This window comes from Pholcus phalangioides, unplaced genomic scaffold (genome assembly GCF_987345545.1).
Source record: "Pholcus phalangioides strain wild (caught in Gottingen) unplaced genomic scaffold, Ppha-v1.0 ptg000007l_1, whole genome shotgun sequence".
NCBI classification, from domain to species: Eukaryota; Metazoa; Arthropoda; class Arachnida; order Araneae; family Pholcidae; genus Pholcus; species Pholcus phalangioides.
Window position 1 is genome coordinate 24,859,913 of NW_028301600.1, and position 26,945 is coordinate 24,886,857.

Below are 26,945 nucleotides of genomic sequence, written 5' to 3' on the forward strand. Positions count from 1 at the left end.
AATGAGTATAAATTATTATTTCAAGTTTTTAATGCAACGAAACCTTGCTACAAGGATACTCGATATATAACGATAAATCTCTCTGGAGCAATATTTTTTCACGCATTGTTTTGAAATGTCCGTACTCTAATGTTAAACTGCTGCCTCTTGATATAACAATAATCCCCTCTGCAACAATATTTTTTCTTGGTCCACAGAGTATCATTGTTGAAGTTTTATTGTGTAGCAAATTGGATGTATTTAAAGTGGTTCATTAACCTCAATTGTAGAGAAATATAAGTAGTCTGTGCTAGGGCTGCTTGAAACCCCTGGGTCACTTATTCACCATCTTTGAGCGAGTGACATCAAAATTATTGATATAGCTAATCGATGTTCCCTAATCTTTTTTTTAATGATTAGACATCGGTTTGAACAAAAAACTGGTTTTGCTGCTCAAAGATAGAGGATGACAAGTTTGCTTGCCTCTCCAGATACTTTAGCTTGAGTGTTGTTCTAGCAAATAATTAAAGAGGTTCCTATGACGGCTGAAAATGTATAATATTGAATGAATTTTTGGTTATTTATGTTATCCAAATCAAATGTCTACAGATTGATTAAATAAATAGAGGAAATATTTTGTTTGACAACCCCAAATCATCCAGTGAAAGGAATACAAAATAGACATATTCATGTGACCACTTTGCCAGTGTTTTTAAACACAGCCACCTGCAATTTTTTTAACTGTGCCTGCTGTATCTGTGATCAGTAACTATAATTGTTTTCATAATTAGTGATGGATTTTACAGTTATATCCAAGTCAACCATATTCTGTTATTTTAAAATTTCCTCAGAGCTCATTCTAAAAATATTTTTATTTCTAGAATTACAAACCTGAAATATTGGAGTACCAGCGAACAAATCATAAACAAGACATTGCAGTTGCTAAATGATCTTTCAATTGGTTACAGTTGTGTGAGGAAACTTGTGAAATTGGAAGAAATCCAGTTTATGTTGAATAATCACAATGTGAGTTTTTCTTATTTCATACTTGTTTTTTGTTTTATTACTTTTTTTTTGTAATATTTATGTAAATTGTACTCCTTTTTGTTTGTACAATGACACCTCAGCCAACGAATGCTTTGGCTTACAAATTTTTCAGCGAACAAAGATTTTTTAAACGTTTTTTCTGCCTTGGCTAATGAATGCAAATTTTAGTTGATATGGATGCGTGCTAACATGAAACAACCGTACCGTGACCTACATTTTTCTGCCAATCAAAATGAATCCAATGAGACTGCCACTCGAGCCAGATTAATTTATTTCCACCTCAATCATTTTCCAGATAGACAACTACTCTTTCAATAAGATTTTACACCATTTTGTGTAAGATGAATCGTTAAGCTAAAAGAAAATGCAATTAAAAAGGAAAATGTCTCAGACTTGAATGGCTAGTTTGGCTGACTGGGTTGATGGTAAGGGCTGGGAATTGATTAAAATTTTTATTTGGTTAATCAAAAAATTTTAATCAATTAATCGACTGATTAATCAAATATTTTCAAATGCCATTTATTACTTTATAACAAACTTATTAGGAAACTTTTTTTTATTAATTGATGCCCAAAAAATATATTTTATTCATTTCGCTCACCTAATTCACTAGATGTAAATTAATTTTGGAATATATTAAACAATTAAAGCAATTAAGGCTGCACACATGACGTAATGCTAAACATTTTTGTCAGATTTTGGAATTTCTTAAATTTTATATTTCTAATATTGAATTTTGTTGAATTGAATGTTGAATTTTGTTGAATTGAATATTGAATTTTGTTGAATTGAATATTGAATTTTGTTGAATTGAATATTGACTTTTGTTGAATTGAATATTGAATTTCGTTGAATTGAATATTGAATTTTGTTGAATTGAATATTGAATTTCGTTGAATTGAATATTGAATTTTGTTGAATTGAATATTGAATTTTGTTGAATTGAATATTGAATTTCTTCCTATTTTATATATCACATTAAGAAAACGTATATTGCACAAAGAAAATACATTCAAGGGATTGTTGTTGATCCATACTGGTGGACACAATTATTGTTGAGTCAATTTTCAAGCACGAAAAAAAAAGTCTTCACTATAATTTTGTTGGTTTTTAGAAAATCAGTCATTTTAGGTTAGTCCCATGTTTCAAAATAATTTTTGATCTTCATACTGCTAATTTTTCTCTATAAATTTTTCCCAAATAGTAGTGTATCACAGAAAAGGCAAATTTTGGTTTTGTCTTCTAAAGCTGGGCCCACACCAGTTAGACACGACTAGAAAAGACAGCTTTAAACAAGCTTAGTCATTGTTGACGACGCTAAGCACACTGGTAAGTCAGACAAATTGAAATGTTGTGTCATACAATTCCATGTGAACAAAAATGACTAAGCTTGTCTAAAGCTGTCTTGTCTTGCATGTCGAACCAGTGTGCGCCCAGCCTAAAACTGTCATCAAACCCAATTTAAAACTGAAATCATCAGTTTTCATTGAATCAACTTGTATTTTTCCCATGTCAAAATATTTGATTCAAATATTGATTCAAATGCTTTTAAATATGTTCACTTATCTGAAATGTTATACCTAGGAATATAATTTAAGACGTCTAATAAGTTTTGCCAAACAAATCTAAATAAATTATGAACTTAAAAAAAAAATTAATCAAATTTTAATTGGATTGATCAAATTAACTCAACTAAAAATTTCAACTGCGATTAACCAATCCAATTAATCAATTACCTGGACCAACCCTAGTTGATGGTGATCCAAATCTGACTCCATTAATGACAGGCAAAATTTAAATATCAACAGTCAAAAACACAACATTACTTTATTTACAGAAGTAGAAACAACACATAAAGAGATGTTGGCACATAATCATGAATTCACAACTACTACTTTTTTCTTCTTCTGGTCCCGAAATCATCCTTTCGCACATACTCAGCGTAACAGCCTTTATGCCGAATGTTGGCAAAACTCAGCCATTACAGTGCATAAAGTATGACTCTTAAAAACCTAACTGAAGAGTCTGGACATTTTAGGAATTTATCTTTACCACCTGCATGTATGTGAAAGAGAAGTGAGCTGACTATGTCACATAACCCACCACCTCGCACACTTTTTTTCACTGTGTCACTAACTCATCTGGATAGCTTAGATAGTGAAAATAAATAGTTAGAAAATAATTAGTACGGTAAAATAAAAATTATTTATTTATATTTTTATGTCATCCCTTATATTTTCTGTCATCTTTTCCATGCACAAAATCTAGAAAAAGAACAGCTTTCTCTGACTGCATCCTTGGTACACCAATATTATCACTTGGTTTTGCAAAAAAAAAAAAAGATTTATTTGAATCATAAAATTAAAATTCAGTTTTTACTCTTTTAAAAACTTCAGTTATATTAAAGTGATAATAACCTATTACAGTGGATTCAATAATCTGGCCGTGCATTACTCCGGCCTCCAGTAACCTGGTGTTTTCTTGCCAGTTCTTTTATGCTCTCGTCAGACCACCAGTGGGGAAAAACATATTTTGCAAATACGTGGGAAAGATAAAATCCATGAAGACAAATTAAAAAATATATATATTAATAGTTAAAAAAATAATAATGAAAAAATGTTTGCTTTATGTAGCCTCAAGGGACTATATACTATGTGCCCGAAAAAAATATCTGAGGGATGTTGACTCTTTGCAGATTTGAAGAAATGGGAAATGTCATCACATGTCTCTGCATACATCTGCTGCTTAGAGAAAAACAATACCGAACAACATTCTGTATTGCAGCCCGCCTATCATGTCTATACAGTTCAGTCTTTGTTTCAAATTAATTCTCATAGATAGTGTCTAGTGTCTTGTCTGCTTCTCTGTTGGTTCTCTTGTGTGTGTTATGTCCTAGCAGTTGGAAACATTAATTCTCGTTGAAAATAATGACATTATTAAAAAGCTTGAGAAAGGTGGGAAGTTGGTTGACCAAGGAATACCCCAAAAGTATTGACAAAAATGTGACTTAAGCAGATGTCGAGTTAGCAGGGTTTCGCTCTAAATTTTTGTTCAATCGTTTTTGTGTACGTAATTATATACATTCAAACAATGCCATTAAATAAAATGCTAATTCGCTCATTAATTTTAATTTGGGGTTCTTTCATAATAGAATCAAAACATATAAAAAAATTTACCTCATGAAAAATAATCAAGTATATTTGTTTGTTTTTCTTTCCGCAGAGAAAACAAAAATTCTTCTGTACTGTTCAGTTTATCCCGCAATTGCTAGACTTTTTCCTGAGTGAGTAGGAATCGATGTGTCACATCTACAGCTTTAATGCTTAATGCATCATGGCGAGATGGTGCTGAACGCATTCATACAACATCTTCATCTGAACTTTCTGATTATATTTTTTTGGAACATGAAGCACTTCCTCTTTGATTGATTGATTCTAGAATATCGTCGTCATCTAAAAGTCCTGAAGTTACAAGATCAAAGTCAATGTTCACAAATTCATCCTTGATAAAATCACCTGTAGCATTATTTATGCTTTTTCCAAATTTGAGAGGAATCTTGGCATAAATTATTGTTTTCCAAAGACTCAGAACAAGAACCAACATGACGAAAGCAGTTCCGAATCAGGCACCCGTGACTGACTTCCACGCAGAATCAATCATTTCAACAGCATCTGAAACAAATTTTTGCGTCCATTCCAACATCCACAAATTCACAAATTTTTTTGGTCTGTAATTTTCTGTAAAAAGTTTTCATACTTAGGATAATTCCTTGATCCAGTGGTTGTGAAATTGCTGTTGAATTAGGTGGTAAAAAGCATAATTTGATTGCAGAAAGGTCCATTATTTTTGGATGAGTGATGCAATTGTCCAAAAAATAAATAAAACTTTTCTCACTTGAAAATTTTCTATCTAACTTCTTCAACCATTGTTCGAAAATCGCTGATGTCTTTTTGTTGCCATCATAGTCCACAGGAAGAGTTTTAACATTTTTAAAGCACTCTGGGTTTTTCTGATAACTAAAGGTTTCAATTTTTCAGAACCATCTGAATTTGCAGCCAAAATAATCAACTGTCAAACGATCTTTGTGTTTTTTGCCTCCTTCACTTTTTTTGCCTTTGAAGGCAAGTGTTTGGTTAGGCAAAAGGCAAAAAAATAAACCTGTCTCATCGCAATTAAACATATCTGCATCTTTATACCCTTCTACCATCGGTTTGAGAATATCATTCTTCCAATTTTCAACAGTTTTTTGAGATGCAGATATGCTCCCTCCACAAACTTTCCTAAAAACATTGCCATTGCGCTCTTTGAATCAGGTCAACCATCCACTGCTCACAGTAAAATCACCTTTGTTGATACTTTTTGAAAAATCTTGCTTTCCCTTGAATTATTGGTCCTGATAATGGGATTGAGTAAGATCGAGCGGATTTGAACCATAAAAGAGTTGCTTCTTCTATGTCACTGAAGTCTGATTTTCTTATGCCTTTTCTGCTTGGTTCATAAGAAGATTCAAATGCTGACAAAATTTTTTCTTTATTTTTAGCAAATGTTGAAATAGTGTTCCGTGCAACTCCATATTCTTTGGCGAGTTCACTCTGAGTTTTACCAGATTCTAGTTTTTTAAAAATTTCAACTTTTGATTTTAAAGTATGAACTTTGTGTGGAGCGATTGTATTTACGGCCGTCGATACCCACGCTTAAAACCAAATGACATATTCAGCATCTAACCAGGCTTTTTCTTTTTTTCCAAGAAATCATAAAACTGAGAGTTCCACCGAAAACATTCTTCCCAACAGACAATATCAAAACTCCCAATAGATAAGATTTTTATCCCTATTGGATGTTGACAATGCGAAAAAGGGACCCATCATAGAGAACAAAGAAACAAAGGATGGTCCAAATGCCCATGAACAATGTCAAAAAATTCTTAGAACTGGTAACATAAGGCCAATTGTAAAAACCAGTTGTAAAGGACAAAAATCGTAGTTGACTTAAGCGGAGTTAAGCCAAACATGTGTTGAGTTAGAGAGTTTTCCCTACATTGAAATTAGTATTGTGCCAACCAAGGGAATAATAGATGCAGAGTTTTCCAGATAGTCAAGTTATCCACGTGTCGAGTTATCAAGATTCCACTGTATATCATTATGATTAATGAGAAATATTATCTGGGTTATGATTGCATTATTATATTGCAGTCCACATTTCTAAATGAAATATCAGGCGTGTCAGCAAATATTGCAGACAATATCAGCCACTCTATTGAGTGTTTCGAAATTCAATAATTAAATAGGTTTGTGACTATGTGGGAGTGATTGCTCTGATTAACGCATAGTATACTAGTATTTTAGGAAAAGCTCACTTGTCGCTCCCCGCTATGTATGAGTATAAAAACATGAATTAACTCATGACTGTGAACAATGTTGTTAAAATATAAATTTCTTATCTTCTTTCACCTGTACAGAATTGGTTCAATGAATTGTTCAACTATGATTTTGTATAGATTCACCTAAAATAGGTAAAAGAGGGAAAGCATTGCAATGAGTAGTTACTATAATTAAAAAATTCTCCAGCTGACATTGATGCTTTTCTGTGTGATGAGTAAAAGGTTGTTGGTTTAGAGCAGCTGTTCTCAAGTGGTGCTCTGGTGAGCCCTTGGGACTGTGTGTGTACTTTCCAGGAGCTTCCAGACCGCTTGAGGAAAATAAAATAAATCAGCAAATTTGATAAATAGATTTTAAAAAGAGTCCTGTGGGCCTCCACCATAGAAATTAGGTTCTGAAAAGAGCTCTGCATCCCAAAACAGGTTGAGAACTGCTTGTTAACTGTGAATGAAAAATCACCCTCTTAACATAACCTTAGAGAAAACCATGTTGAATCACTGGCACGAAGTAAGAAAGATCAAATACAGTCAAACTTTGTTGTAATGACACCTTTACTATAATGCTAATAGGTGGTCCCATAGCTGAAAGATTCTCATAGAAAATAATATTAGTTAACTTTTTTCACAACGTCTATGAAAATATCATGACCCTGGATAATAACACAGTCTTTGTCTCCTTTGCTTGCATTTCCAGTAGATTTTTTCTAAAAATCCCTAGAATTAGAGCTTAGTATATTGAGAGAGTATTAGTCTATTTTAGTGGATCCTAAACGTTTTAGGTCAAGGAACACTTTTTGTGCAAAAGTTTTATTCCAGACTACTATCCCCTAGCACCTATACAAATACAATCTTGGTGCACTGAAGTGCAACAAAATTTGGATAAGCAATTGAACTATTTTTCATTAAATTAGAATTTAATTATTAAGTCTGCCTGTGGATCACCTGTCCCATCATTGCTGACTATCTCTGATCTGCAGATCATAGGTTGAAGAATGCTGCGATAGATTTTAAAAACAGCTTTTTAGCAGTGAGTTCCTAGTACATGCAGCTGTAAAATATATCTCTATCTGATTTGCCAAAAATTACCTAAACTCAACAAAGGCAGTACAGTTTGTTATAAAGCCATAGCCAGACTTAAAGTAGGTCAACCGCATGTGGATGGTGCTAGAGAGCTAAATGTCTATTCTTTCGTGCTGAACAAGATGTAGTACTTCTATATCACAAGTTTATCTTTCCAAAGAAACTAAGCCAGGCCATGTATTGTTTTTTCAGCCTTTGTTTTTTATTTTTTTTCTGTGCACAGCAAGGCTATTTATATATATAAAATAACATGTCCTAACTGACTGATTCATCATCGCTGAACCAAACCACTGAGGCTATAAATATCAAATTTTGTCAAAAGTTTTGTTTCATGAAGTAAAGACTCACTAAAAAGGAATTTCTCGAAATTCGACCCCTAAGGGGGTTCAAAGGTAACATAGGTAAATCATACTGAGCTGAAACTGCTGAAGCTATGTTCATGAAATTTATCAGATGCTTTATTTCATGGTGGAAAGACTAAGAAGGGGGTTTTTGAAATTCGATCCCCTAAAGCCTTGTTTACTTTGGAAATAAAATATCCTGGGAAGTTACCAGTAACAGATTTTTGCTATAACCAGTTTACATGGCATTTAGTTTATGCCGGTATTCCCTTCTTTTAGGAAGTTCTCACTGGTCATGAGGTTTGAACAGTAGTTTTCAAGGCACAAAGGATTAGGAGAGAGGAGGTCCGAGTCACCCACCATTATTCTGCAACAAAGATGAGACTCTTTTGATGGATCTCTGTCCCTCCTTTTTTCCCCCATGAGAAAAAAAAAGTTGCCATGCAAGTAAATCACCAAAGCAACCCCCAATCTTGAACATGTTAAGTCAAGTTTTTACTCCCAGACCACGTGGATGGGAATGCGGGTTAGTTTATTTATTTATACAATATTGCTTGGCCGAGGCCTATACAAGGGAATGCAGTGGTGAAGTTTGACAGAGATGATTAATGTTACAAAGGAAATCAGAAACTGTTGTACAATCAATAATGTTTGACGAGAGGTTGTTCCAGTCAATTATTGTTCAAGGAAAGAAACCAAATTTGAAACAATCTGTGGATGGGTTTCAATTTTTTTGAATGGTTAATTCTTTCTGAAAAGTATGAAACTGGAGGTAGAAAACTAATTGTTGATATGAAAATGGCCATGAAGGATTTTGTAAAGTAAAGTTAATCAAGAGATATATCTACGGGTGAAAAACAGTTGCATATTGAGTAGTTGGTGCTTGAGTTCAGTAACGGAGGCAGAGAATGACCACCAATTAACAATGAAGCGGGCAGATTTATTTTGAATAGATTCTAATTTGTCAATGTTTGAGAGGGTATGGGTCCCAGATTTCACAGGCATGAGTTAAGGATAATAGCAACAGTATTGATGGGGAATTACCCTCCTCCAACTTGAATGGCTTCTCGATCGACACTAAATCACAGGACAAATTACAATGTGTGCTAATTAATGCCAGGAGCTTGGGTAATAAAGATTTTTTAGAAACTATGCTAGAGTTGTGGAGGGCCTGGATCTTATAGCCATTACAGAATCTTGGGCAAATGATAGGGATGAATCTTTCTTACAAATCTCAAGATGCAATACTTTTTTGAGAAATAGGAAAGTGGGCGGAGTGTTGATATACGTGAAATCATGTTTGAAGGTTAGAGAGTGTAACATGCAGAGAAGGGATATTGAAACTATGGTGGTTGAGCTTGAAAACAAAAGATGCCATAAACTTATTTTTGGGGTTTGTTTCAATCCACCGAATAGGGATCCAAATTACATTGAAAAATTTCATGATGAAATTTCCTACATGTGTAAGCGTAAGAGGGTTGTCATACTAGAGGATTTCAATTACCCAGGTATTGATTGGGAGAACCTTTCAGTTAGAGATCAATGTGAAAGAGACTTTCACATTGGTGCTCAATAATTTTTGTATCAGCATGTATCGGAAGCCACTAGGAGTACTGCTATTTTGGATTTAGTTCTTACCAGTTCTGAGGATCTTGTTGAACATGCTTTGGGAAGACGAGTTTTCTTCTAGTGATCACACATTATGTCGTCAGTTTTCATTTTAACTTTTCTTCGGGTAAGGTTGATAACAAAAGACTGGTTCCTTGTTTTCGGAAAACTAACTTTGATGTTTTGAAAGAGAGGTTAGCGGAAGTTTTCAAAGACTAGTTGGAATCAGTCGGGGTGATAAGTCAACGGGAAGAATTTAGTACGAAGCTGTCCTCTGTTTTGCACAATGTCATACCCTTTTGTTAGAAAAAAATGTCTGTACATCGTGCTCCCTATGGTTCACGGATAGCGTGTGTAAACTTTATCTTAAAAAGAAAAGAGCTTTCTGAGAGTATAAAAGGGGAACGAGGTGCCTATCATTGTTTACTGATAAAAGAAGAGCATTGAAGAAAGCGATAGTAAAAAGGAAGTTGAATGTAGGATGGTAGATAACATTGGCTCTAACCCAAAAACATTTTTTAGATACGTCAATAATGGATGTAAGGGCCCCTCTCAATAGGAGGGTCTAGGGTAGAGAGCAATGTCGGGATGTGTAGTGCTTTCAATGAATTTTTCAAGTCGGTTTTTAATAGAGATAATATGCAATGTACGGGTGTTCCATGGGGTAATAAAATCCAAAACGATATTCAAGTGGAAGACATGGAGGTCCTAAATCTAAGAAATGTATGTGCAAGCAAAGCACCAGGAGCAGGTGATATCTATCCCAGGGTCCTCAGGGAATGTGCTAATGAATTGTTGGGACCAGTCGCACAGATCTGCAGGAGTAGTGTTGCTGAGAGTATCGTCCCAAGGGATTGGAAGCTTGCTATAATTATATTCCGATATTTAAAAAGGGTAGGAGAGAATCTGTGTCCAATTATTGTCCAGTGAGTTATGAGCTCTCTCTCTCGAAAATTTTGGAAATTATTATCAAAAGGCAGTTGGTGAAGTGGATAGACGAGAATATATATATATTATGTATGGTCAGATAATCAGCATGGGCTCAGGAAGGGGAAGTCATGTCTGACTAACCTCCTTTGCTTCTATGATCATGTGACGAAGGCTTTGGGTAAGGGCACATTTCTAGAAGGCATTTGATCAGGTTCAACATAGTAAACTCTTGAAACGTTTTTACACTAGATTGGGATTGTTGGCAACTTGCTGAATTGGATAGAATCGTGGTTAAGAGATAGGGCACAATGAGTTATGGTGAACAGGGAATTCTCTGGTTGGACAGACGTCACAAGTGGAGTTCTTCAAGAAAGTGTCCTTGTCCCATACTTTTTCTTTTTTTTATCAATAAACTCAATCAGGGTATCGATGGGATTGCTAGCAAATTTGCAGATGACGTGAAGCTAATGGAGGTAGTCGAGAATCAAAGCAATAGGAAGTTGCTCCAGACCAACTTGAACAGGATTAGAGCATGGGCAAATGAATGGAGCACGACATTTTGCGTTGATAAGTGCATGGTCGCTCGTTTTAATTTGAGCAACCCACGGTTCTCTTACGAGTTGAATGGCCTCACTATCCTGGATGCAACTAGGGTGATTTAGGAATTCTCATTGACGAGCGGCTTAGGTTTTCAAAATATTGTCCAGCGTTGGTCAAAAAAGCTTAGAATAAGACAACCATAAATATTCTTTATGGGCATTGTATAATATTTTATCATGTTTATATATTGTTTGTGATTGCATTCTTAATTGGGTTGCTGTATTTTTGTAATATATGACATTCATGTATCTTATCAGCCACCTTGTTGGGCATTTTGCCTGTTGTGGCATTGTTTTTTGTATTTGTATGTAAACAGGGCTTTACGGGGAGGTATCACATAAGTTGGGTTCAAAGATAACATAGAGAAATTCATGAAATTCGGTTGTTTTATTTTATCATGTAATGACCAACTAAGGTTTTTCTTTTTCAAAATTTGATCCTGAAGGTGGAGGTTTTCAATAGTAATATATAGAAATCACTCAGAGCCAAAACCGCGGAAGCTATAAATATGAAATATGTCAGTATTTTTGTATTGTAGAGACGCACTGAGAAGGCTTTTTTTAGAATTTAACCCCCTATGTGGGGCCAAAATCATTGAAGCCGTAAATATGAAATTTAGTCAGTTTTATATTTCATAATGACTAAGACAGGATTTCTGAAAATTCACCTCCCAAGGGGGGTCGTGAGCGGTGTAAATGTTATATGGTGGAATCATCGCCAAGTGATTTTCAGATAAACAAATTCATGCAAGCGAATTCACGGGTAACAGCTAGTTTGTCATATTTACCATTGGTGAATTTCAGGATTCCGCGCGTATGGAAATACTCTCGCCATGCCCTGCTGTGCACAGCTTACAGGAAATATTGCTCAGAGATATTAAGACATCCTAGAACAGTGTTTCCCCCCAGTGGTGGGGGGATAGAAGCTATGGGTTTAGTATAGGATTCTAGATTTCATGATTCAGTTGAGTTGGTGGGCAATGAGAATTTTTTTTTATAGAAGGGGTGGAGCAATGTCCTAGACCTATTGTTCATCTTCATGCAGCTGAAAACAGTGATACATTCAGGTGCAGTTCTATGAAGTCCCCCAAGCGGAAATGCAATAATTCTCTCTCTCTCGTGAAATTTTCAGATTTTTTAAATGATAATATTGCATTCATTAAAGCTATTGAAAATTACCTGTATCAACGTTTTTGATTAAATAACAAATTCAAGAATACTTTTACTAAAAAAATGAGAAAAGAGAAAAATGAGATATGGTCTTTCTATTGACAACAATTTGTAAAATTACCCCTCGCAACAGTGAGCTCTAGATCTGCCCCTGGATACATTTGCCATTGTAGCAAATAATGTTCACTTCTACACAGCTTTCCTAGTGGCACTATGAAGAAACTAGAGAATGTGGAATGCATAGCATGCTTTTTTTACCAGAATCACATAGAACATAGGTTTCTAACTACTTCACCAAACACCAACTCTGGCTATATCGCTATAATGCAATTTACTGTCATTAATGAGATGGGTTGGAAATGAAGGTGCTGTATATCAGTGGTCGCCTCAAGCTTGTTAAGGAAAATATCTCAACTATAATCTCCCTCGGATTCGAACCCGGGACAGTGACACCAACCTTCATGGTGGTAGACTAGTATCTTATCACCATGCCACTCGGCACTATAGGTTTTGTAATTGCTGCTTCATAAAACCTTTCTCTTTCTTTGGGTTCCACAAGAGTTGTTCTGAGGTTTTCTGAATTTATCTTGTGGAGCATTCAACATTTTATTTTAAATTAAACAGTTCTTTTCTTGCTCTATAATTTTTATTAAGGAACATTATTCAAAATTTAACTGATTGCATTGTGAATTCCAGAGTGACAACTTTCCTTTCCTGAGCAGTAATCTACCCCCTTCAGATATGAGGTACCGAACCACCTTTTATACATCTTTAGGACGGCTACTGTTGATTGGTTTGGGTGAAGATGAAGACAAGTTTGAGCAATTCATGTTACCTCTGACAGGTAAGGTTTTCATTCACATGAGATTGTTCTGTACTAATTTGTAGTATGGTATATATTGAAAGTAAAAATATTTTTCAATACATTTTCTAGTGACTTCATGTCATATGTTTAGTTTTTTCTCCCATGTAGAGTTATTCTATGTAGAGTTACAATAATGTGAGACAATGTTAATAAAATTCAAGTGATTGGCAAATAATTCTATAAATGATGAAAAAAAAAATGTGCATAACATGAATTGTTTCTTGTCAAATTGTATGTTCCTAAAAAAACTTCACGTTACACTGGCAAATATACTATTGATAATATTGAATGTATTATAGTATTGGATCTTTTTAGTTTTTAGATTGAAATGTTATTCAATTGTTCTCTCTCTCAAAAGTTTCAACAACATACTTCTAATACAAAGAATAACGAGGGCTTTACTGTTTACGTTATGAATTACATATGGAAGCAAAAAAATATTGTGCATATATGTGTCACTGTTGCTCTCTATAAAAAATAATTAACCAAAATTTGTTGTAGATTTTTTTCATCTAGCAAATGGTAATTTTTTTTTTTTTTACTTTCTGGTTTCTACATGTTCCATTCACTCTAGTCTACTTTTGCTACAACCACAAACTATTTATTGGTGCAAGTATCTCTGATTAACAGGTATCATGAATGCTGATGACTTGCTTCATGCCACTCTGCCAACATTCAGCCTTGTGTGAAGAATTATTCTTTTTGCTCAATTCTACCTATTTTTTTTTATAATAATTTCATGTTCAATTGCTTTATGATTCATAATTTTTTAGAAATTTTTTCAAAATTTTAAATTGAGAAAAATTTGAAGTTTTCAAACAATTTCTAATATGGGTAGTATACTGCCTACTGTATTCATAAAAATAAATTTTTAACATTACAATTGCAAAGATAAATTTAACAACATGTTAAAATTTTATAGCATCACTGGAAAGCGTTGGAAATGCCATGAAGTCTGCTGGTGATTCTGTTATATATAACATAAATGCACAGGTATTCTATTGTTGTTTACCTTAAAATAGATCCCTGTAAACTAGGGGTGAAAAAACCAATTGAAAGTATATATCACTTGAATGAAATTATAGAAAATAAATCTTATGTCAAAAGTTTTGAAAGATGTGTATGAATTTGAAAATTTACATAGCCTAGTGACACTGATGCCCTATAGCATGTCAAGTATCCAAAATTGGAAAAGGATGTATAAACATTTTGTTTGCATGTCCCATGGACATGATCTTTTATTTTTTCTCCTCCATACTTCCCTAGGATTTTTTTCTCATTCTTTCGACCATCTACCATAGTTGTGCCATTCGTGATCTTCAAAATTAGTAGAACTGCTTTAAAGTACATAGAAAATTCCATCATAATTTCCTGTGTATAACCTATGGGCTGTCAAAGGAAAAAATTTTTACCACTCTGCAGGTAACACAAAGATATTTTCTTTGTTTGGAAACAGGACAAAAATTTCAGTCTAAAAAGATTTAATTTTTATTCATCCTTAGCAACATTACCTCAGAACAGTTTTTTTAGAAATGTTATATCTTTAACCAGTATTTTATCTCATATCTATCCTCAAATTTCTCTATGAAAGAGTTACAGGGAACAAATGGTACAAATCTGCAAACACAGGCTATACAAAAGTATGAACTATGTAAATTCCTTAGTTTTAGTGAGCATATTTCTAGCTTGGGAGGTGCTATATACCATAAATTATGGCACTTCTGAGGCTGTCTCTGTTGAAATCCAGCATGTCTGCAGTGTCCATTCATTCCTTTGTGACTAGATTGCATATGAACCTTTGCGAAGAATCATATAAAATCTATTCACTTATTGATATAGTCAAAGTTTCCGAGATCATGAGAGTAACCACAATCTGTGAAAACTAGCTAAAATATCAGCATTTTTGCTAAGTAACCCCTTTGAGGTCATGTGGTTATTATTTTTTGCAGTTTCTGGTTGAGATAGTTTCACCTGGTAAGAGTCTGGGATTGACACCCACAACCACTCAGTGGTGGTTGGCTGAATACAAGTCTCCCCATGGTTTTCCAACTTGAGTTAGCTATCTCTTCATAAAAAACATTACCACAGTGATAAGCAGGCTACAACACAATTATGCATTCAATATCATATCCATTTATTGGCAATCACAAGATAGATGACATCATTTAAACTCAAAATGCACAATGCTAAACACTTATGCACAATGCTAAACACTTATGCACACTTACATTTCAACAACATAAGCTCAGACATAGCTCACCTATATTCAAGTGTGAAATATGTAACAGTAAAATGTCTTAATGACAACACAAGAAGTCAGTTCAGTTGATGCTGAGAGGTTTCTCATGCATGATAGAAGACGAGATCTTTGGTCTTTGAAGCAGGTTAAATAATAAACGCCTATGTTTAAATCCATGATGTAAGGACTTGCTTTTAATGAATCAGAAGATATTATTGAAAAAGCAAAAGTTTTTGAATGGGGAAAATCAACCGTAGAATCTAGATTGATTTTTATTAGCAAATGTATGTAATGCCTAATTTAACTGAATTCTATTTGTATTAGTTTTATTTTGTATGCTTATTCTTCAGTGTTTATGAGTTTCTTTGCAAGATTGATAATGGCATTGTCTGTAAGAACCATTAAGGAATATTTTCAATAATTTTATTCAGAGTAACAGTTTAACAGAGTTCAGTTTAACAACCTGGGGGCGGCATTGAATTTTTTTTTTCTCTTACATTGAATTGATTGACAGAGTATACAGTTGGTTTTAGATTGCTTAGGGAGAGTGAGAGTGCAATATTTAGCAATGAAAGTAAATTTAGATTGGTAAATTAGACTTCTTTTAAAGTGAATCTATGGATTGCATTGTATCATTTTCAGAAATTAAATACCAGTTTGATTCACAGTGGCACTGGTATGGATTAAAAAAAATCATATACAGTCAAATATGTATAAGTGGAATGTGCAGCGGTCAACGAAAAACTGAGTTATCTTTAGTTTGACTTGTCCAAAATTCCAATTTCAGAGTTGGAAAAGAAAGATTTATATTAAAATAACAGCACAATATTTGCAAATATTGTATTAAGATAAGTTATTCTGATTTAATAATATTTAATTATTAAACTACAATATTTAGAAATAAACTAAACACACATATTTATTTATGGAAACAGACACATACATGATACTCACATATAAATAAACTGGACACAAAAAATGCTGTGATTTTTTTTTACTCTTTTTTTTTCTTTTTTTTCCCCTTGTTTTGTGAGAAAGTCATTCACTTTTTGCAAGCAGGCAAATGTGAATCCACTAAATTAATCTACAAAATTGTATTGCTAAATGTCTGTTGCTAAATTCTTTTTCTAAATGCTGAATTTTGTTTTGCTAAATGAATAAATTTCTCTCGTTTCGAAAAACTTCGACTAAAGGAAGAAACTTTGAGTCAAGGAAAAACTTTAACACTAAAATATGGAAAAGTTCTGGAGCTGAGTGAAAACTGATTTAAACAAATATTCTACTTATCTCAGATTGGCTATACTTTTAATTTTCTTTGAGAGGGACCCACTTTTGTTCAGAAATGAGTCTGGTTTCACCAACAATATGGGTATTCAGGTTAATTAGAATCCCCAAAGCAGAATGTTTAGTACTGTTCTGCGAGGAGCCCTCGGCTGACTGGAAATGTTCTGCGGTAAAAATCCCCATACATGTAATAGTGTTTTTTGCACTTTTTCTTAAAATTCTTCCAAATTGTTCTGCAGTAGCGGTAATTGTTCTGCAACGTACGTCGCAGATTTCGCCACATTCTGCTTTGGGGATTAGAATAGACATCAGAGTAGCTATATTACTGCAGTAACTTACATGCTACACTTAGTCTCATTAAGGCATATAAAGTTTTAAGTTTCTTAGACCTTTATTATACTATAAAAGTTTAATAAAATATCTTTTGCAAAAGGTAAAAAAAAAACATTGAATAAGTTTATTGGCTACATTCACTCGAATGTAACCAATACACTTATTGGTTGCACTTTTCACGTTTTATTTAAGAGTTTTTATAAAATGTTTATACTGTAATGCTGGCCTTATCCACAACTTGTAGCATTACCTTTTTTTTTTCAGAACAACTTGATAGGAGTAGCAAGAGATTTGAGAGGACTGGCATTTGCATTCAACTCTAAATCAAGTTATATGCTACTTTTTGAATGGCTGTATCCTTTCATTAAAGTTTTAGCTATTCTCAGTGGTATAATCATTAAATTTTTCTCTCTACTAAATATTTTTTCATTCACTGCCATCATTATGGTGTTAGATAGAGCTGTTGATTTCTCATTTTGTGTATGGAAGTGTGAATAAACTTAGTCCAAGAATATTAAGTTCAACACACAGTGGGTGTCGTCTTCAGAGGAAAGATATTTAACCACTAATCACACACATTCTGACTGAGGATCCCATTTGGGTTGGATGCCAAATCTGAACTCTGAGTTGCTCATCGGGGAAAAAATTGTGTGTTCACTTTAATGTAGTCAGAATGAAGCAGAGAGTTTGCGTGTAAGACTAATGCAGTGCCTCGATTGGATGCTTGTGAAAAATGGAGCTACCTGATTGGTCTATTTGAAAATTTTCTGAAAATTCCCTCTCGTAATGAATATAAGCTATGGCATTGCTATCTGTGGTGTTGATTTATTATTGCTTACTAATATATTTTTGAAGATCCAAATATATACATGTTTTCATAGAAATCTAAATCAGCTGTGGACTTGGTGAAAAACTCTCGCTTCCTGAAATTTTAATATATGGTCTTCTTTCCAGCAATGTGAGCAGAGATGGTCTATTTTCACATTCCTGATTCTTAACACAGCAAGCATGCTCATTTAATTTTGATTTTATGGGTCTCCTTGTCTGCCCTATATAACCAAAAGGGCAATCACCATATGGAAGTATGAAATACTGAAAATTTCTGTTGCATGGGATGACAAGATCTGAAATGAGGTGGTAGTGAGACAGAGAAAGGTAGGAATAGACAGAGGTTTGGAAATGTGATTTCTGTTTAGTTGCTAATACGTCCAAGAAAGAAAGTTCATTGTTTGTATCAAATTCGGTTGTGAACTGAATGTGATGATCTATGGCATTCACAGGGGTGGGAACTCTGCGCCAATTGCACCGCACTGCGCCAAAATTAATATCTTGCGCCATCCTGCTCCAATAGCATATTTTCGCATTTTTCTGCGCCAAATAGCGAATTTTGCTTCAGTATGCCCGGAATTTCGGAAAGGACGCCAAAAAAATTTTGTTCCTGCTAGCCACGAAACGTTTCTTTACGAGAGAAGAGCGTGTTTTATTCCACTATACTTAAACTATCGGCCCCTGATCGGGCTTTCCATCACGAAACCCCGATATTGTCCGTGATCGTGGAACTGAAGATGGCTTGCAATGACTTTCAGCTTTAAAGTGCAAATTCGAGTGTTTCCGTTTAAAAAAAAAAGTCGTCACTGGAAGCAGCAGAAATTACTGTAGTCGATTGTCATTGTGTTAAATCCCGATGTTTCGTGAAAAAAATTTTCATTCCGGGAGTAAAAAGCGCATGTCCGCCGAATTACGAATGTTAGTTTAGAAACTTTGCCGAATAATGAGCGTTAAATCGCTAATTTTGCCGAATAACGAGCGTTAAAACGCTAATGTTGCCGAATAACGAGCGTTAAAACGCTAATGTTGCCGAATAACGAGCGTTAAATCGTCAACATCGCCAAATAACAAGCGTTAAATCGTCAACATCGCCAAATAACAAGCGTTAAATCGTCAATCTCGCCAAATAGCGAGTGTCAGATCGCCAATCTCGCCAGATAATAAGTGCTGAATCGCCAAACATCGAGTTGATTGTTCCGAAATTCTCTCCCATTTTGCAACAATTTCTTTCCAAGTATAAAAAAATTAAAAACTTATAAAATTTTTTTAGCTCATTTGAAGTGCTGCTGTTCAAGGCAACAAATAGTGCCCAAAGTAAGCAAAAATAATCTTAAATAGACGGGTGCAAAAAATTTTATGATAGCCGCTCTTTCAAACAAGGTGTCAAAAGCCTAAAACACAAAAATCATGCTAACGAAAAGATGTTTGATAACAAATAACAGAGCAGTTTTATTTTGAAAAGGGTTAACGAAAATATTCTTGTTAATTTCACTGTTCCAATTGCTAAAATTGTATTTTAAGTTGTGTTTCTAAACAAGATGACTTGGTCTAGAAAGACGACTGAAAACACACAATTTTTCATGGCCTGAAGTAGAAGAAATATGCAATCTCACATTCACATCCAGCCTTCAGTTTCGATAAGTTTTACACCCAGACAGATCACCTAGCAATGGAAAATCCCCTCTTTCCAATTTTGTGCAATACATATATGGACAAGTTTGAGACTAAGCTATTGAACGTTGTGCCTTTTTCATTTTATCAGAGACATGTGGATGATACTTTTGTGCGTTAGGACGGTTTCAAAGATGAACAATTTTAACTGGTTATGTGAATGCCATATACCCTCGCGTTCAGTTCACAGCTGATTTGAAGCAAACAATGAACTTTCTTGGATGTATTAGCAACTAAACAGAAATCACATTTCCAAACCTCTGTCTATTCCTACCTTTCTCTGTCTCACTACCACCTCATTTCAGATCTTGTCACCCCATGCAACAGAAATTTTCAGTATTTCATACTTCCATATGGTGATTGCCCTTTTGGTTATATAGGACAGACAAGGAGACCCATAAAATCAAAATTAAATGAGCATGCTTGCTGTGTTAAGAATCAGGAATGTGAAAATAGACCATCTCTGCTCACATTGCTGGAAAGAAGACCATATATTAAAATTTCAGGAAGCGAGAGTTTTTCACCAAGTCCACAGCTGATTTAGATTTCTATGAAAACATGTATATATTTGGATCTTCAAAAATATATTAGTAAGCAATAATAAATCAACACCACAGATAGCAATGCCATGGCTTATATTCATTACGAGTGGGAATTTTCAGAAAATTTTCAAATAGACCAATCAGGTAGCTCCATTTCAGAATCGTCCAATCAAGGCGCTGCATTATTCTTAAATGCAAACTGTCCGTTTCATTCTGACTACATTAAAGTGAACACACAATTTTTTCCCCGATGAGCAACTCAGAGTTAAGATTTGGCATCCAACCCAAATGGGATCCTTAGTCAGCATGATTATTGGTTAAATTTTTTTTCCTCTGAAGATGACACCCATTGTGTGTCGAAATGCATTAGGAATTTTTGTATTTTTCGTAGATTTGTTGAATTTGTTGTTGACTTCTTAATCATTGTGTATAGGCTCACTCATTGCTGCTGAAGTTCTTACAACACTATAGCAACATTTTTTTTTCACATCTGATTTTTTTTCTTCTCTTGCTGCTGGCATTGCAGTGTTTATTTTGAACCTGTAAGCTGTTCTTCTGTGCAGAGTATGTTTGAGGCATTTTCATATAGAAAAAAATATGCAATGTTTGGTTTATATTAATTTCTATATTATAAGGCAGACCAAATAATCCTAATGTTATTCAATTTCTGAGGAAAAAAACACTTGGAAAATACAATCACTAAGAGCTGTAAATTTATTTAATTAGTAATAACTATATTGGTTTAAGACCTCATGCGATAAAAGAACAACATTGAAATGAGAATCATATTCATAAAGGCCGGGTTGGGTTTTACTGTGTTATACTGTTAAATACTGTGGTAAAAAACTTGTATACATATACAGGGTGATTATAAAAAAACTATCCCGACATATGGGTCCTAACTATCATACCATTCACAGAAACTGAATGAAATTTTGGCATAAGGTATTTTGATATATGCGCTCAAGAATGATATGGAAAACAACAGTGTCACTCTAACAGTTATGGTTACAGTGAGAAAATTTGAAAAATATCAAATGGCAACACCAAGTTTTTTGTATTGGAATGTGATCTCCATTGTGAAAAACCCTAAATAGCGTTCGAACGGCAACTGTAGCATGAAAATCACCGGCAGTAGATAGGCTAAAAGTGAGGACAACCAATAAGAACAGAGAAGCAGCATAAAATAAAGCATTTTATTGTGTTTCACAAATTTTCCACATGACCTTGTGGAGGACTAATCAGGCTGGGATCTCAGCCGAAGAAACGGTGTGACGAATGAAACAAACATTAATGCTCTGGTGCACGGCAAAGTCCTTTTTACTTTTGCCTTGCCTAGCTCCGGGGATTTTCGTGCTACAGGTGCCATTCCAACGCTATTTAGTGTTTTTCAGTATGGAGATCGCATTCCAATACAAAAAACTTGGTGTTGCCATTTGATATTTTCGAAATTTTGTCACTGTAACCGTAACTGTTAGAGTGACACTGTTGTTTTCCATATCATTCTTGAGCACATACCTCAAAATACCTTATGCCAAAATTTCATTCAGTTTCTGTGAATGGTATGATAGTTAGGGGTCCATATGTCGGGATAGTTTTTTTATAATTGCCCCGTATATACACACACAAGGTTTTTACCATGCAAATTAAAAATTTTTTCTATTAACTAATGATTAATAGTTATTTAAGTAATAGGTATCATAAAAAATTCAAATGAAGTTGAACTAAAATAAAGTATAAGTTGAAATAAAATTTAATTAAAATAGAAAAATAAGAATTGTCGAAACAGAACTTTTGTATCACACCAATGTTTGGGTGCTCATCAGCAGCACTCTTTGAATTAAGTTGATGTAAAAAAATATTTTTATGCCCCCTCTTTATATGTATAAATTCTAATAACATATTTTGCCCAATTTATGCACAGTGAGAGTCACTGTACATACTAGTGAAAAGCCTATATAATGATACGCAAAGAGACCAGAGAAACATTGTTATAAAGGAGTTATCATTATAAATGGAGTATATTAACACTATGAATTAAGATCTGAGAGTAATATCAATATGGAGGAAATCATTATATAAGATTATTGTACATTACTTTTAATACAGAGCAGGGCTGGGACAAATCACAAGAAAATCTAGGCACCAGAAAAAAATTTTTAAGTGCCAAAACTTTTTTGCAAGAGAAAAGGGACCAAAGTAATGCTGCTTTTATTTTTTTTCAGGACATAGTGACCCTCTTTCATGTTGGCAGATAAGCTGCTGTAAATTCCAAACATTTCGTGGTGCTATCAGCCTACAATTTATCAACTACACAAAAGAAATTTTTTTTATGCACTAATACCAATTTTTCAGTTGCCATGGTGGCACCTGTGATTATATCCATCCCTGTTATAGAGAGGCTACCTACTATTTCTAAACTAAAAAACTATTGTTGATTGATACGAATGTCACTTCACTTTTTTTTACAAACCAATTTTAATTATGATAAATGGTGTCATCAATATTCCAGTTCCTTCCCACTTTTTATTATCACTAAAACTTATAAGATTACTTTTTAAGTGACTATCAGGGCATTATTTATGAAGTAAGGGATGCCTTAGCGGTCTGTAGTCCAGGGTGGTGAATTTAAGTAATTTGTGATCAAAAACAGCAATTTGAAACAGGAGAAGGGAGGCAAAATTTAATATCCACCACACAGGTGGCAAAGCCATAAATCTGCCTCTGCTATTCATAAATAGATACTTTAACTAGAATTTATAGCGTGTATACTTTTCTCTTTTAATCCATCAGCATATGATGGCAATACGAGATTATATTTATGGTAAGGCTTGATGGCAAATCAAAAAAAAATATATGCACTAACCAAATTGCTTAGAAGATGAGCATAATTCTTCACTCAAGAGAAATGGTATTAAATACTGTTTTTTTTACTTTTATAAATATCCCTCTCTTTTTTTTTGCTAAAAGACACTGTTATGAAATCAGAAAATTTTGTGTTGTCCATAGGCTCCAATTGAACATTTTATATGGTGCCTATTTTCTAGTCACCATGGCGACCTGGCACCAAGCCCTGCTTCATAATAATATCAGTTGAGCATATTATAATTTAATATGCATGCTAGTAAGAATATAATAATTTTAGTGTTCTGTGTTCGCACAACATCATATCAAAATTACGAATTTTTTTGGGAAAAATGGAAAGATGAATCACTGTTTCTACAATTATTTAAAAAAATTCTCTGAAGGTGGTAAAACCATGGGTTTTCCCTGGGCTGTAAAAACCGTGGTAAACATGTTTTTACCAAAACGGTAAAAACCATCAACTGTAAATACTGTGCCTACCCTGCATAAAGGGGAGTATAGTACTTGAAATTTAAATATGTGGACAATCAAGAGGGGCAAACAGTAGACCAAGGAATTGGCTCACAGCTGCAAAATAACTGCTCTCATTTCAGTTAGAGTGCTGAATTTTTCACATCATTAGTAGGTGAGAGATGCAGAAAGAAATTTCACACAGCTAAATGGTTAACAAGTTACACAGATTAGGAGAGGGATTAACAGTGAGAATATGCAATAAACATTATATGCTCTGTATACATCAATAACAAATGCCACATCAGGCAAATTGACCAATGAGGCGGCTGAAAAATTATGTTGATAAAAAATATGGATGTCAAAGTCAAATATCACCCAAAAAACTAAATATAAAAGCCTTATCACCAAAAAAAAAAAACCTGAATAATATATAATACACCTCCCTTAAAAAATATGGTTGTCTCATCTAAGTATGCATAACTTCTCGATTTATCTCTATGTTTATCATATTTATTTTTAAACCCGTCCATTGTGTTAAAATTCATGACCCCCAAAGATAAGCTATTCCATTTATCCACAACTCTATTAGGAAAAACTCCTTATAACACCACAACCGAGAATTGTCCCTTACCAATCTATACTGGTGTCCCCTTTTTCAAGCAGTTGATTGACGATGTATTAATAACTCATAGTCAATTTTAACCATCCTATTGATAGTTTTAAACACTTCAATCATATCCCTGACACCTACGTTTCTCCCATGCAAACATATTCAAGAAATCATCTTTCTTCACAGCTCAAGTCTTATGTGCCAACAAGAGCACATGTAGCTCTTCTCTGCACTCCCTCTCAACCAAGTCTATGACCCTCTGTACGGTCTCTAAAACCTAACTGCATATTCCAGTGCAGGACGAACTAAGCCTTGGAAAAGTGGAAGAATGACTTTCGGAGAACATGAAAGAGATTTTTTTAGAATGAAACAGAGCATTCTATTAGCTTTTTTAACCCGCTGGACAATGTTTAGAAAATCTAAGCCGCTCGTCTATGAGAATTCTGTAATCAGTCACCCTAGTTGCATCCAGGATAGTAATACCCAGAGATGCCACTGGACTTTAATTTACCTGGGTCCCGAAACCCAGGTTATTTGAGAAATCTGGGTCCCTCTGAAAAAAAAAATTAACTTGAAAAAAATTATGCCCCCCATAATTCACTGGTATCTCTGAATTTTCTTCCAGTATGCTCCAGGTCTTTGATCACCTGCTTATATTTCTTGGTTAAGACTGAGTGGTGGGTCATGTTCTGGGTAAGACAAGAAGGTATCTGTGAATCAAGTATAATTCATTTCTAAAAGTATGTTCTATCCAAAAAGGTTCATTTACTTTCATGGTCTACTAGTAGGAAAAACTTGCAAAGAAGCTCATTAGCACTGAGAATTTAATGTATGGAATTCCGCACTTGTAATAAATCTAAAACAAATATACAGTTGATCCCACTTATAACGTTTCTCCCATTTAGAATGTTTTTCCACTTAGTACAACTTATTTTCATGGTCCTAACAATAAGTAATTCTCATTGCGATTTCCTGTTTAAAGTGTTTTCCTATTTATAACGTTTTTTATGACGGTTTTTGAAAAACGTTATAAGCAGGATCCACTTTAATTAACAGTTGGAGGCACACATTTATATATTTACTAATAATCGATGTATAAATTCTGATTCGCTTCTGATTGATTACATTTTGTTAAAAATATCTTAGCATTTTCAATATCTTCTGATCAAATTTAAAGCAAATCAGATGCTCTCTCTCAGACACTTATCTTCTCATTCCCTATTCATACTTTGGTTATCCTGGTAAAATGATTTTATTTTCCTTCCCTGATGGTCCACCATTCTGATCTGTCGCCATTTAACTCCCACATATTTTAACACCTGAATATGGGAGCTATGTCAGATTTGTGTTGGAGAAAGTGTGTTGGCGTGTTTTGTGTTCAGTAGGTGGTGCCATCTATCTAGCGCTGCAACTAGATACTTTCTCAAACGGGGCAAGTACACATTTTGGCACACCTATGTAATGTAGAAGAAGCAGTTATAAAGAGTGAATTTAGTGCCCCCCCCCTAATCCAGAGCCCAGGACACTAGGCCCGCCTGCTGTCGCCCTGCATCTATTCTTCAAACTGATAATGCGTGCATTTGAAGTTCAATATACGCATATTTGTGTTGTAGGTCTGTGTGATCGCCATGGCAACCAGAAGTTTTTTTTCAAAGGAATAACCAACTCAAAATTTGAAATCTTTAGAAAATCACATTTTTAGCCGATTACCATAGCACAATTGCAAGTTCTAAACCCGGATTTTCACCCAAAGCAAAATTCGATTTGGGGGAGAGGGTTATAAGGCTATCTCCCCCCCCCCCGGAAATCAAAAATTAGGAATATTTTTGTAAAGAATTAAAATATTGGAATAAAATAATTTCTTTTATACTATCTGTGAAGAATTAGATCCTTGTGTCCCTCCAAAAGCCGATTCTGCGTACACACCCGTGATTTTCGCGATGCGATACGGTGACTACCACGTAGCAGCCAGATGACGAAACTGGATATTCAAGGTCGAGTTTTTACAGATTCTGTTTTTTTCCACGATATCGGGAAGGTTTTACAATTTGAACGGGCGTTCCAATCCTTTACGATTTAAAAAAAATTCACATTCGCAATATTGTAGGAACAAAACGAATTTACAGCGTATAAACGCGGTCTTTGAATGCTGACCGATAGCCGCGAGAGTACCGTAATTTCCCGTATATAGCCGGAAGGGGAAAAATCAGCAGGGTAATAAAAATCCAAAATTTGAAACTCCTGTACACGGAACCAAATATCCCCATCTTATTCTTCAACAACCCGCGTGTATATCAATACAGTAGTGTACAAAGTAGTAAAAGCAGTTTTTCAAAGTTGTGCGATCATGATACACGGTAAAAAGAAGAAAAAAAAAGAAAGGGAATAAAGTTAAGGAGATTTTTCTCTCTACTTTTTTCTTATAACTAGGAAAGAACACTTCCTGCGGAACGCGTGAACAAAATTTTTACGCGTCCTTTTCTGAAATTCCGGATGGCATCTCTGTAATACCATTCAATTCATAAGTGAAACATGGGTTATTCTTACAAAAATAATTGACCATGCTCCATTCACTAGCTCATGCTGCAATCATATTCAAATTTGTCTGGAACATCTCCTTATAGCTTGGATTCTCGATTATCCCTATTAGCTAAATGTCATCTGAGAATTTGTTAACAATTTCATCAATACCCTGGTCGAGTTTATCGATAAAAAGTGAAAAAGTATGGGCTCAAGTGCATTTCCTTGAGGAACTCCACTTTTGACACCTGTCTAGTCGGAAAATTCCCTGTTCATCTTAACCCTTGGTGAGCTATCCAATCATGATTCTATTCAATTTAAAAAGTTGCCTCCAATGTCAATCTCATGCAAACGCCTCAAGAGTTTACCATGTTGGACCCGATAGAATGCTTTCTGGAAATCAAGACAAAGAACATCAACATTTTTTTCGTTTCCCAAAGCCTTAGTCACATACTCATAGAAGCAAAAAAGGTTTGTTACACATGACTTTCCCTTCCTGAAACCATGCTGGTTTTCCAACAATGTTATTCTCGTCAACACACGTCTTTAGATAATAGTTTCCAAAAAGGGATCCAACACAACTTTTAATAAAATGTGGGAATAC

At 34.4% G+C, this 26,945-nt stretch overlaps 1 protein-coding gene across 4 annotated transcripts in view; it reads left to right on the forward strand.

Annotated features, from left to right (window-relative positions):
• Positions 1–26,945, forward strand: part of Ranbp16 (Ran-binding protein 16) — a 164,646-nt gene that overhangs the window by 77,293 nt on the left and 60,408 nt on the right. For all 4 annotated transcript variants that reach the window (XR_016192796.1, XR_016192795.1, XM_089232902.1 and 1 more), the window contains exons 15-18: positions 861–1,005; positions 12,828–12,975; positions 13,919–13,989; positions 17,117–17,205. Coding sequence is in view for 2 of the 4 variants with exons in the window: in XM_089232902.1 (XP_089089028.1) it covers positions 861–1,005; positions 12,828–12,975; positions 13,919–13,989; positions 17,117–17,205 (453 nt within the window). In the remaining 2 variants the exon portion in view is untranslated. The remainder of the gene's footprint in view (positions 1–860; positions 1,006–12,827; positions 12,976–13,918; positions 13,990–17,116; positions 17,206–26,945) is intronic.